The sequence below is a fragment of the Protopterus annectens genome, chromosome 6.part0, assembly GCF_019279795.1.
Source record: "Protopterus annectens isolate FY-2018-M chromosome 6.part0, PAN1.0, whole genome shotgun sequence".
Lineage (NCBI taxonomy): Eukaryota > Metazoa > Chordata > Ceratodontiformes > Protopteridae > Protopterus > Protopterus annectens.
In genome coordinates, this window is record NC_056737.1 from 1,470,932,997 (window position 1) to 1,470,947,337 (window position 14,341).

At 45.0% G+C, this 14,341-nt stretch overlaps 1 protein-coding gene across 1 annotated transcript in view; it reads right to left on the reverse strand.

Moving 5' to 3' along the window:
- LRP1B (LDL receptor related protein 1B) overlaps positions 1-13,716 on the reverse strand; it is a gene marked incomplete at its 5' end in the record, with an annotated part of 5,941,474 nt that extends 5,927,758 nt beyond the window's left edge. The window contains one exon of the mRNA XM_044073672.1: positions 13,578-13,716. Coding sequence (XP_043929607.1) covers positions 13,578-13,716 — 139 coding nt within the window. The remainder of the gene's footprint in view (positions 1-13,577) is intronic.
- Between the last annotated feature and the right edge of the window lie 625 nt (positions 13,717-14,341).

Here is a 14,341-nt window from a genome sequence, read left to right on the forward strand (position 1 = left end):
AAAGCCTGGCACACACAACCCTCCCATACACAGGAAGACCACCTATCCTCCATAACAACACTGGCAATATGACAGTCTCAAGAACTGTGTTTATATGGCTGGACTTTATCCAGCCAAACATTGTGCGTGAGCATTACTGTAGCTACAACAAACTAGTTAAAGGATTCACAGCATGTGGTCACTGAATTGCAGTGGAATGACATGTTACCACTACCACAACAGGTGGGAACATGCAGCACCTGTACATCGACTACATGTACACTATACGGCCCAGACCAGATGTGTATCCCCTGCTGTAGGTATTTCACCATATACACCCACACTGTATAGAGACATACCACGTGCGGACCCTGCACAGTAAGACAGAGTCATATTGGTATACATTGCAAATACCATTTATCCACTCGAGGCATGTGTCAGACATGGTAACTACTGCAGGTCACAGGTATTTATGTGTATGTGTCACACACATACATCATGTGTGCAGTGCCATTGCTGGTTTAGGCAATGGCATGCATTGTTATGTACAAGGACCCACACAAGGTCATACTGTGTGACACAACCACACGTGGCAGTTGTGGGTTACCAAAACATACCTATCTGTTCTCTGACAATGGTAATAGACACAGTAGCAGAGTGCACTATTGGCATTACTAGCCAACTAGCCCTGTTTGGCTGTGCTGATAGTGTGGTGACATCCCCTGTGTTTACTGGGGGAATATGCAGCATCTGGTGTATTGTAGTATTTGCCAAAAGGACCTGTTCTTTCACACTTGCATTTACACACACCCTACTACCCCCCCACACACGCACTCTTGCCATTTGCAGGATTCATTCCCCTATCTAACTAAGTCATGACACGTGAGAGAGACGCATTACCAAAGCGCACTATTCAGATTACTAGATAGTTCCTCTTCTCTGGCTATACTTATAGGGTGCTGACAACATCAGTATTTTGAAAGGGTAATGTGCATCAGGTAGTGTGATCTCCTGATTGCCAAAACAAACATGCTTTTTATACGGAAATGCACACACACACAAACTCCCCACAGCCAAACACACACACATACCATTTACAGGTTTCAAACTCCTACCTAACTACATTACGACACTCGGGAGAGACGCATTAGCAGAGTGTGCTATTCGCATTACTGGGATGCTTCCTTTCTCCTGCTGTACTTATAGGGTGTTGACATCATCTGTGTTTAGAAAGGGGAATGTGCATCCTGTAGTGTGTTCTCCCATTTCCCAAAAGGGACATTTCCCTCACACAAAATTGCACACACACTAACCCCCCTCATCCAAACACACACACTTGCCATTTGCAGGATTCAAAACACTACCTAACTATGTTATAACACTCGAGATGGACGCATTAGCGGAGTGCGCTATTCGCATTACTGGGAGGCTTTTCTTCTCCTGCTGTACTTATAGGGTGCTGACATCATCTGTGTTTAGAAAGGGGAATGTGCATCCTGTAGTGTGTTCACCCAGTTGCCAAAAGGGACATTTCCCTCACACAAAATTGCATACACACACTAACCCCCCTCATCCAAGCACACACTTGCCATTTGTAGGATTCAAACCACTACCTAAGGACACTTGAAACGGATACATTAGCAGAGCGTGCTATTCGCATTACTGGAAGGCTTCCCTTCTCCTGCTGTACTTATAGGGTGCTGACATCATCTGTATTTAGAAAGGGGAGTGTGCATCCTGTAGTGTGTTCTCCCAGTTGCCAAAAGTGACATTCCCCTCTCACAGCCTTTCACACACACAAACCCCACTCACCCACACACACTGAGCATTTGCAGGATTCGAACCCCTACCTGACTATATTATGACACTTGAGGGAGACGCTTTAGCAGAGCACACTATCCGAATTACTGGGCACCTGTTCTGCACCTGTAGTATTTATAGGGTGCTGACATCATTATTTCTACAGAGGTATGTATATGTAGTACTACCTGTCAGGTGGGGGATAGCATATATATGCATTTGCAGCCACCTACGTCAGGGCCAGATATGCACATCGCACTGGCAGGTTATGTTCTATACCATGCTTTGGGACCACAGGACCTGTAACACACAACACAACCAGTCCAGAACACCACACCCACATCCAGGACACACACTTAGCTTCCCTAGGAACAGTGCCAGGATATGCAGGTGTTCACATACACCATTCCAGTTGTTAACATCAGGTACAGGCATATTGTGTGTGAGAACTACTCAGGCCTCTACCACTTTACCCTACAGCCACTACAATTTGTGGGTCCATGTGCTATGGCAGAACCACACACCACAGCCACATGGGGAATACATATTGCACCTGTCCATCTGCAACGTGGGTACTCACTGTTCCACACCAGAGGTAGACCACCATTGTTGATATCTGACCATACCCACCTTTCCCTGGACATCCATATCCCATCTCCACCCCCAGGCAAGGTTGTCACTGCACACAAACTGTATTTAGCACAAACAGACTCTACACTTGTGTAGACTGGGGTGGACGACTTCAGAGGACCCATGCTGGGGGACTATACTGGCCACTCAGCATAATCCTTGACAATTGCATTCTATGAGAATGTGTATGGTTTGCATTGGTCATGCTATCCCACATATACCCATGACTGCTCCACAACAAGACACCTGTCAGCTGTACACCAGCCATATATGTGCTGTACAACAGACAGAGTGACCTAATACATTGCAGAGCTGTAGCCCACAGAGGGAGGACATCTGTGAACAGTTCCGGCATGGCACTTCATTCACACATACTCATTACAACACAGTGTTGACAGTGGAATCGTCCAGAGAATGCAGATAGGGCTCCACTCAGTCTGTTATTGATGGACACCTACTGTCAGAGATCCTCAGCAACCCTCTCAAAGCACACACCGACAACATGGCTGTGGCTTAGCACATTCAATCCCTGGGACCTCCACGGTGCTCCTGCTTGAAAGAGGGACAGCTCACTAGCCTTGCATGTTGCCTTCTGTGATCTACTTTACAGTGGCACAGTAGCCTACTATCCTGGGGATGCAGATGCCAAGCACACTCTGGCTGAGCTGTCATTCCCTAGGGCAACAAGCCTAGTATTGACCTCTACACCCATATGTTCAATTGTCGGATGCACAATATTTGTTGTGCTGTTCTACTGTTTGCAGGTCTTTATTGCCATAGCATTCCATGTTCCTATGACCAACTTGTGTATCTGTGGAAGATGTTTGCATATGACGGTGATCCACTATATCACTTATGTCTCTGTGGTCATTTACTGTGTGCACTGGGCTGATTGCTGTGTTGTGGTTGGTTCCTGGACTGACACGTACAAATACCAGATATGTGTGGCCAACTGCTAAACGGAGATATGGCCTAAGTGTGTGAGCATGCCCAGTTCAGCCTTTCCATGGCATGTTGTCTGACATATGCCTCATTTATCAAAGTGTGCGAGCATGCCCAGTGTGAGCTTTCCATATGTTGCACTCTGAAGTCCACCACATATTTGGGTTTGTGTGAACTTCAACAAAAACTCACGTTTATGGTTGTGTGTTGGTGTCATGTTGTGTACTAAATGGCCAACTGCTTCGTGTCTGCCACAACAGGGATTATACTGTGCCTGCAGGGATTGCATGGGATACTTTGCAGACAGTTCTCAACATAATTTCATAATGACCTAACACTGTAGTACCGTATAGTGTACTGGTTCAGTACTTTCACTGTGGTGGACAGTATCCTGGGCTTTAGTCCTATGACTGCTTGACATCTTCATAGTGAGCACAACATACTGTGTAGGGGCCAGTTGTGCACATATGACCATGTTGCAATATGTTCAGATATGGACTAGCTACACCAGGCTCGTCCAACATTGCTAGTGTATTCCACAACATGGGTGGACATTGGCAAACACTAGCGATGTTCCCTAGGCCATTTCTGATGCTAGTCACAGGGTGTGTTTGTCCTTCGACACACATTGTAACTGGAGTTTGCCATGACATATGTCATGGTTAGTATACTGTGCCTCCGTCTACCTCTGACATAACAGTGATACCCAGGGTTAGCCAACAATCTCCCATACACTCATCAGGATTCCTCTTGAGGGGTGTCGATATGTGGCTCTCTGGCTGACCTGTACCAGGAGTTTACTGAAGAGTGGGGGTGCCTTCTGTGTTATGGATCATTCTGTACAGCTTATCCTATGTATGTCAGTGCTGGGGTTCAGGTCTCTCATGTGCATAGCTCACTGCCATTCAGATTGTACAAGGTGCAACATGTTCATTCATTCCAGGTTGGACATGGCTTCATACATCAGGCACAGCTTTCCTGTAGCTGGGAAGGATGGCGGTGTGTGGGGCTGCAGTTTGTTTACTCAGGCAACACATGGCATCTGTTCATGCTCTTTGCTACCCTGGTGGGGTACTGTTGTGGACTTTACAGTTGATGGAGGTGTCTGCTGCGGTATATCCCACAGGGGCTATTGTAGTCAGTTGTGACGCTGATGGAGGATGGCTGCAGAGCCACAGTGAGTTCCCCTTATCTACATCTGCCAACCTTCATGTTTGGGTGGGTATATGGTACATGTTTCTGTGAACACTATAGCCACATGTTTGTCCAGTGCAGGATATTTATCACCTTTTGTACCCAGGTCTCACATTACATGTTAGGTACCTCATGGGTTAATACCTGTGTGGTAATTTGTGGGCACTTACTGTATATCCACAGTAGTTGTCTATACACAGTTCTGCAATTAGCTTGCTGACATGGCTATGGCTACAGTTGTCTGTTTGTAGGTGGCCCTTTTGCGGGTTGCTTGTGTCAGCAGGGGGTCGGATATGGTGGGCTGTTTGTACTCCTCTGCATACATGTTCAGTCACAGTCCTTCCATGTTGGCCTATACCTATGGGACATATATACAGAGGGGGGGGGGGGGCCAAGACCAGGCCTTGTGGGATGCCACTCATATCCGCTTTGTAGTCTGACATGGATGCAGCATGTCTGACCATGTCAGTTCTGTCCTTGGTCTGGTTTGCAACCCCTCTACTGACATAGGGGTATATATTTAAGCTGCTGAACATATCCATACTGAACTTATGCGGTATTGTCTAGAAGCATATGCGGTCCAGCTACGCTGTGTGGACCACATTGCCCTCATCAATGACCTTAATGACTGCTTCAAATGGGTCAGACATGTTTAGGGGCAGGTTCTGCAGTTACAACAGCCACACTGTGTAGGGTCCAGTATCAGTAGGTCCACAATAGCCTTCTGTCTGCGGTACACACTGATCCTTTCCAAAGCTGTGCAGAACAAGCTTGTCAGGATCCTGGGGTGGTAGTTTGGAGTATCCATTCAGGCAACACCTTTGTTGTGATGGACCACTGTTGTACACTGCTCTTTGGGTACATATCCTGTGGTAAGGCTGACATTGGGCAGTAGTGTGATTTGGCATTCCATTATTCTTGGAGTCCATGTTGCCCTCAGCACAGGACACCATCACATACCTTTGCTGCTGTGTGTTCTGCTTTGCAGATGATGGCTGTTACCTCAGCATCTGCAATGTCAGGGGACCATCAGTCTGCTGGGATAGGTATTTTGCACTCGGGGGGGGGGGGTGTTTGCACTACACCTGACAGGTTGTATGTTAGCAATATGTGTGTGTGTTTGGTATGTTGTTTGTAATATCTGTGTGATTCAGAGCATATCTGTGGATGCCCAACATGGTTCCTACCATCAGTTGGGTAAGCCTTGTGATTATCCTTAGTTTCCTGTACGTTTTGTATCTTCATAGGTTCATGGGTTCATACTAGGCTATACACCCTAGGCCATTAGTAAGCCTAGCCAGCGTGTTTGTGTCTTTCGCCACCCCTTGCTATGTTCAATTATGGCCATTTATGAAGTTCTTCACTGTGCCTCTGTCTGGTCGTGACACAGTGAGGACCCCCAGTATACATGTATGGTCATCCATCCACTTGGCAATATTCCTGTTGAGGGGTGTCAGTGAGGGGCTCTGCCTACCATGGATTGGGATCCCTGGGTGTGGGGAGCCTCTGGGTTATGTATCTGTCCCTCCAGCACATCTTATTTCATTATGTGTTGAGGCTGACATCTGTGACTCTCACAGCTCCAATGGCTTTGATTTCTTCTGGTGTAGCATGCCCATTACTCCTGAGTTGGACATGGCCTTGTACAACAGACATACAATGCCTCTGTGTAGGCAATGTGTGACTGCAATCAGCTGGGGTGTCTACAGCCAGGCAGCATATGACATATATTTCACACCCTTTATCCTGTTGGTGGGGTAACTATGAGGTCTTCTGAACCGCTGAAGGTGTCATGTATGGTACATCCCATATGAGTCATTGTACTAGATTATGGGTCTGATAAGGGAACAGTACAGCGGCACAGTGACCTCTGTTGATGTTGCTGTGAATCCTTTCATGATACGGTGTCCAGTATCGACAATCTTCATAGCCACATTGGCGTTGTGGGTGTCACATGACAGATTAATGTCAACCTGTGTCCCTAGGTCCCTGATTACTCCTTGCATACATAACGGTTTGACACCTATGTGGTAATTTGTGTGTACCTTGTCTGGTATTTGGTGGGACATTCATACTGTCCCGTGTCTTCGGATGTCTGGGTGGAGTTCTTGTGTGTGAGAATGTGGTCTGTCACATGCTACAGACTGTACAGCAGTTTTGACTACAGTTATGTGCACATGGGTAGTCTCCGCTGTTTTGTGCATTGTCAGTTACCTGGCAATATGGGTGTCTGTGCTGCATATGGATACTCCCCCTCCTTTGATGTTTTGGTGCAGGTGTTGGGGCCATAACACATGATATGTGGTATAACCTAGTAGTGCTGGTGTGCTATCACTAGGCTTGCAGCAGGCTTCTGTCACTGCACAGACATCAATGTTCTCCATAATGGGAAGTACCTGAGGGGCATGCATATTGCAGTTTACACATCTGGCATTGGTCAGCATTACCCTTATGTTTCCTACCACTTATGTTTTCTAGGGTGGTGGGTAATCTTTTTGGCCTTGCCTACATACGGCTCTATGGAGGCGGCAGAGGCCTTATCCAGTATCCAGACGCACACGGGTAACAGCTTCAAGCCATCCCTGGAACAGCAGCATGGCTTGTCATGCTTGACATCTCAAGCAGACACACATTAGACCCTCTTGGACTGACAGCTGTAACTGTGCCAGCTGTTAAACATGAGCATTCTGTGTTTGTACTGTGGCATCATTCTTGGTGAGGGTTGGATGCTGCACACAGCCAGTGTCATACCGCCCTGGGGTACATACTCAGAGGGACCATCCATGTCTCTTTTGATGTTGAACAGGGAGGTACATCTCAGGTAATTCACACCAGCATGGACATTGAGTGCATCATATTTCTGCTTGCTTTGGGGTGACCTGCGTACTTGTGTTATGTGGCATTTTGTGGCAGCCTACAGGCAGCTTACTCTACCCTTTCCCTTGTTCAGTCTGGTGAGTGGGACAGCAGTGTGTCTGCCTATACAGACACCTATTATGACTGTATCAGGCATGTTGTTTCTCCTTCTGGCCTGTGACTGTTTGGAACACCAGCTTTGCATACTATTCGATGCATGTGCTATGTTTGAAGTTTGTGGTTGCTTGGGATCTGCTTTGGAGGCTTCTGTTGGTGTGATGTGTTTGTAATTAAGGCCTCTGGGAATATTTGTCTGTGTTTATGTGTTTGGTTTACAGTTGTGGTAGGTCTATGTGGGACTGGGTTTGTGGTGTATGTGGTTACCTTCTCCTCCTGACTAGTTTTGACAGTACTGAGTTGGTGGAGCTCAATCTCTGGTTTGGATACATGGATGCATCTATCACATATATTTGTATTTATTGGGGGGTGTTGTGGTTGTCTGTGTACTTGGGACTGGTGTCACATTGCCTCTGGATTCACAGATTATACTTGTTGCGGCTGGACTTAGTGGATTGTATGTGTGGACATATGTTATTGCCATACTACTGGTCAGTGATTACTTCCCTTTTTATGTTTGCTCTATCATGTAGTAGCTTCCTCATTCTCTTGCATGGTTTGGTAATGGCAGGAGGCCAGTATGCCAGATGCCTGCGTGTATGGCATTGTGTGTTGTTGTTATTTGTGATTGCATACTCCAAGCATTCCTGGCTGTGTTCATGGAATGCCTGTATAACATGTTCTGTGGTGTGTCCCATATTCTGCACTTGCACAGGGCCTTTTGTGGATTCAACATCGGTTTTGAGGGCTGCAACCTATGCTTTACACATGTTTTTCACTGTGGTATTCTGGCCAGGGACTGGGGTCAGGATGTGTATATCCAGTGTGATTACTCTATGGTCTGGTCTTACCAGTGAGGGGTACACTTCTCATCTTGCCATCCAGTACCCATGTTGCTGATTATCACATCCAGTATGCTTACCCCTCTTGTGGGAGTGGTACATTGTTCCTGGGCATTTTGGTTTATGGAATCTGGGTAATTTTCTCCTACTGTGTTGGTGCTAATATAATGCTCTCGGTGTATGTCTGGGTATTTTCAGTCAAGCAATATAATGTGGTTTGGGGGGCTTGATATATTTATGTATTCCGACATAGGCCCAGTGCAGTTCCTGGTATTAGGACAGTAGTCTGCAGCAGGCTATATACTGGGTGGCGGTTTTAGCCATTGGTATTTGACCAAGGCTAATCCATGCTACTTCTTGTTGTGGTACCAACATGGGGGTGTGGTTATCCTTGCCATTTCTTGCTAGTCACCCTCCTTTTGTAGCTTGTTCCATGTTTTGCGGCTGTACAGCACAGTATGAGGTGTGACCTGGTAGTGTTATGGTGCTGATGTGAGCCTTGACCCAGTTCTCTATTACAGGACTGGTATCTACATTCTCCATACTGTGTGCATTTACACTGCACACATCTTGCTGTTTATACATCTGTCATTGGGTAGCATTACATCTAGGTTCCTATCCGTTGTAGAACCTATGAAGGTGGGTTTGTGTTTTGAGACTTACCTATTCAGGGCATGCTGTGGGTACTGACAGCCTTTGCCAGTATCCATGGGGCATGGCATGATAGGTGCACACTACCCCTAGCAGGTGGTGCATCATGTCAAGCTCCGCATGTCTTCCCAGCCTGAAACACATTGGCTCCCCTTTGACTAACTGCATTACGTCAGCCAGTTATTGCACTTGATCATCCCATCGTCATTTTGTGGCTTCATGCTTGCTGAGGGTGGATGTTAGTCAGGGTGCTCAGGTGTGCATATAGTACATGGTGTTACATTACTTAACACATAGCATTCATGCCTCAGGTGGTGCTGCAGGGCTGCCTCTGTCGGATGCGCATATTACACTTCCCTGTACACATTTGTGAGCAGGTCATGTCATTTTAGGCATCCATGTTATTATTTGAGTGAGTCAGAGGGGGTATCATTCCCAGGGTTCCTACTGAGCCAGTGTATGTGCTGTGCATTGCCTCTTTACCAAGGCCAGGGCATACTGGGCACGCCTCCTTCTGCATACTGGGGCAGGCTCAGGTTGTTCCTCCTCCGAGTCACGCTCTGCCTGTGATGGCCTTGGCAATGGTGGGGGGCTGTTTGGCCCGGCCCTATGCTGGTCCTGCTGCAGCTTTTTTCGCAAGATCATATTATGTAGCATAGCACATACCATGACAATTTGTGTACATGTAGTCGGTGTGTACTGCAAGGCTCCACCAGATGTGTCCAGACACCGGAACCGTGACTTGAGCAGCCCAAACACAAACTCTATTACATTACGTGTTTGTGCGTGTGCCTCATTATGGCGTTCCTGTTCAGGTGTGTGTGCATTTCTGATGGGTGTCATCAGCCATGGCTCCAGTGCATAACCTGCATCCCCCACTAGGTGTCCGTGTGGGATGTCCCCATTGGCAAATGTCTGGTACAGCTGCGTCAAATGCCAGATGTGGGAATCATGGTAACTCCCAGGGCAGCCAGCACACACATTCATTATTATGCCCTGGGCATCACACACTACCTGGCAGTTGATGGAGGGGAAGCCCTTGCAGTTAATGTAGGCCCTACCCCGCTCACCGGCTGGTGGTTTGATGCGTATGTGCGTGCAGTCTATTGCACCCAGTACCTCAGGGTATTCCGCTATTTGCTGGAAGAGACACATATTGCTGGCCAATACCTCACGGGCATTGGGGAAATATACATGATCACCGACATGTGCTGACATGGCATCCAGGAACTGGTGCAGTACCCTGGAGGCTGATGCATGTGATATCCCCATCATATCGCCAGTTGGTCTCTGGAAGGTACCTGTTGCTAGTATTCTTAGGCCAACACATACCCTGGTTTCCACTGGGATGGGTTCCCCTCTGTTGGTTCTGTGTGTGAGGCGTGGCCTGCACAGCTCAACAATTTGCTGCAGGAGCTCTCTGTCCACTCTATAGCGCTCTACTATCTCCAGCTCATGTAACCCATGGTAGGTGACCCTGGGCCTGTACACTCTTCTCCGTCTCCTCACTGTCAGTTGTCTGGCACCATATGCATTGTCACCACCCTCAGTAAGTCGCCTATGTCTCATTATGACAGCTATGGCAGCCCCTAACATTTCTGCTCTGAGTTCAGCTTTTTCAGTTTTCACTTCTATTAGCTTACTCCTGTCTTGCAGTGTCTCTTAAGGGAAACATCCTGCACTATTGTTTGCAGAGTTTTAAGTGCTGGGCTGGGCTACTATTCTGCCTGTGTAATTGCCTGCTTCTAATTGTTTTCACCTGCTAGCTTCAGCAGTTATCCCTGCTAGCTTCCTATTAATTCTGTTGCTTCCTTTTTCCTCTCTGTTTCCTCAGGGGGGAGCAACATGCATACTATCAAAAACACACTCACAGTGGCTTACACGTGCGCACATGTGCTTACACGGTTCAGAATCTACTTATTCGGGTTAAAACGCGTGTACACTGGCGCAAACACTGTTACACGTCTGCCAACAGCCTGCAACATACTCAGCCTGCCCTACACGCATGCACACCCACGCAAACAGTGTTAAACATCTCCCAACACGCTCCCACATGCTCAGTCTGCCTTACACGCGCACACTGCCCTACTCGCGCTTCATGGCGCATGCACGCCCAGCAAGAAACTTTGGTGTAAGTAACAGTGTACACCTTCCATTTCTTGACTTTCCATGACTTATCTAGTGGCACACCTCTTTCCATAATCTGTGCCTGTCATCTGTCATGTTACACTGGCCTCCAATGAACTGCATTTCTTTCTACCATTCCCTCCTGTGATGTCACCTATCTCCTACTCTATTCCTCCCCTTATGTATCTCTTACACTACTCAGACTGTGCTCATTTGCTATGTGACTGTGAGATTCAGTATCCGAACCCTCATTTACACGAGATTGCCTACTAATGCTTAGTTACATGTCTTAGACTCAGCTTCCCCCCTTAGCAACCACTACACGGTGGCCATGTTGTTTTTGGTCTGCTGGTCCCTGCATTGTCATTCCATGTTTTGCATGAAAACCACATTTGTGGGTTTATAACATTCATTTTCATGTTTTATACAGTGCAGCCCGTTTGTGCGGGGCTCCGCTAGGTCAAAAATTATATTTTTATTATTTTGGCATCGGGTTATATTGCCAATGGCCACATATTTGGCCATTGGCATGCTGCCTGAGTCATATGCACCCTTTTTTGGAGCTGACATGGCTCCATTGTGGAATTTGCAGAAACGTACTCAGTTGTCAACTGAGTACATTTCTGTAGCTAAAACATCTCTTACATGGACTGGTTTCTGCTTCATGGATCGCTAATATATGTAATTTGCATATCTTTCGGATGCAAGTGAGGTATTTAGCATGTCCACGCCCAATCCGTGTAAGAGACATTTTAGCTGGTCTCTTACACGGAGTTTAGGGCTGTTCCTGGATCGCGAGGCTTGCATGGAGTGTTGCACGTCTCTTACACTCCGTGCAAGCCTTCGTGAATCCTGCCCATCCTTTGTTACTTTTACCAAGTTTGTGTTTCTTTTTTTAAAAACTTTTTTATGTTTGGCACTTCGTCTATACAAAGTAGACATTTATTTTATGCTTTTAATGTAATGCAACTTTAAATGTGAAGGTATGTCAGTGGGTTCAATTAAGACAGCTGTTTGTAATTTTGTAATATGCTTTTTTGGTTTTAAATTGTGTTAGATGATTTTTTTACTTTGTCTGAAGAAGTCTTCCTACTAAGGTAGACGAAAAGCGCTTTACTTTCATATTTCCTAATAAACCTTTGGAGATTTACACCTGCTGGTTTGGAACCTTTTGGTTTATCTTGTATTTCATGTTTAACTGTCTGCCTCTACTACCTACCCTTCTCCCTTTAAACCACCCATAGTCTTCTGTCTCTATGCCCCCTCCTTTCCATTTTTCTTTAAATGAGAAATAGACTCTTCCATCAAAGAAACTTTCCATTCCTCCTCCCAAAGATTTCATACCTAGTATTATCTTTGTGTTTTTCCCAATGCATGCCGAGCTCCCCTTATCTACTTTCTTATCTCTCCCTATTGATATGATGACCAGGGTTGGCATTTCTGCATAGGCACATAGGTAATTTGATTCCTGCTATGCTGCTCTTCTTTGCTAAATGAGCACAAGGTAGATGTACAAGGCTGCGTGGTGCTGCATTGCACAGTTCTGATGTGCTAGCCTGTCTTCCTTATGATGTCATGTTAGTCACGCACCCTACTGTTTAGCTGCTCCATCCATTGGACAGCTTAGTGCTACTTCTCCCATTAGCATTATGCTTTTCTTTATTTATATGATCCTTTGTTTTCACTCCCAGTACTATTCACCCCCTAATGCTTGTCTTACTAGCTTTACAGTAAGATCCACAGTGGTGCCTCCCCATGAAAAGTAGAGTCATACTCACTACTTGTCTGTCAGTCTTTGCTATGTTACCAGATTTGCATGTGTAGGGTACATAGCTGAATGTATTTAATTTTGTGCTAAGAGTCTTCTAGATAGCAGTAATAAAGTTCTTGCCCTAAAACAAAAAGTGTTGACAGAATATTATGCTAACAGTTGATTACAAAATGGGTATTTAATTTATATGCAAAAATAACCTATGGGTTTTCATTTGGACCTTTCTAAATGGGTCAGCTCTGCAATTATTTGTTAGAACAGCAATTGTACTAACAAAATACATATTTATGCCCTGAAGGGAGATCAGCTTAAACTTTCTATAAAACCACTTAAATATAGATATGCTGATATCTGTCAATTCCTTAAAAGTGAAATGAAAATAACTACTTGTTCTGACATGCAAGGCAAGGTTATTGCAATATTTAAGCATTCTGAGTGAAACTGAATAATATAAGGCATTTCTTTAAAACTGAAATAAAATCAACAACTTGGAAGATTATGTATTACTTAAAGATAAAGAGCGAAATTGAAATCAGTAAAATGTGTTATTTTCAGTTACTTTACTTATTTTGTTTGCATCTTTTTTTTTTTTTTTTTGCTAATTAATACCTTATGTTTCACATGTATCCTGTTTGGCATAAGCAAAGTGATAATTTAAAACAACATACTTTTACATGACCTGCCATCACTTCCCAAGACGAAGCCAGTCCTACAGCGACAAATCTGTGTTTTGTAACTACTGCTGAGAAGACAGATGTGTGAACATCCTCCAGGCATTCCATATGCATCTGCTTCACATGCATGTCTTTTAACTGGAAAAAAAAAACAAAAAAAAGGAAGATGACAGCATTTTAAGGCAGTTTAATAAAAGCAGCTCTCAGAAGTGAGAAGCATCCAACATATTCAAATAAGAAATGCTGCAATTTGTTAAAAATACAAAATAACCACTAAGAATGTGATTTACTGTTTTCAGAGTTGAAAGAATATAACTATATATATATATATATATATATATATATATATATATATATATATATATATATGAATATGAGTTTACTATAATTTTACCGAGTGCACAAGGTCGAATCCACTTGGCACAAAGTCTGAAACTCAAACGTTGGAAATGTCGAACTTCATTGTTTCCGATGTACAAATGTCATCCCTATCTCGACCCATGCTAACTGTTGTGCCTAGGTCGAATTTGGCATGTATTTTGGGTATATCAGAATTTGACAATGTGACTTTTCATGGAAGTAAGTTAATAATCCAATTATTCGACTGAGTGCACTTCAGCAAAATGATAGTAAACACACACACACACACACACACACACACACACACACACATATATATATATATATATATATATTTATACACACACACACACACACACACACACACACACACACACACACACACACACACACACACA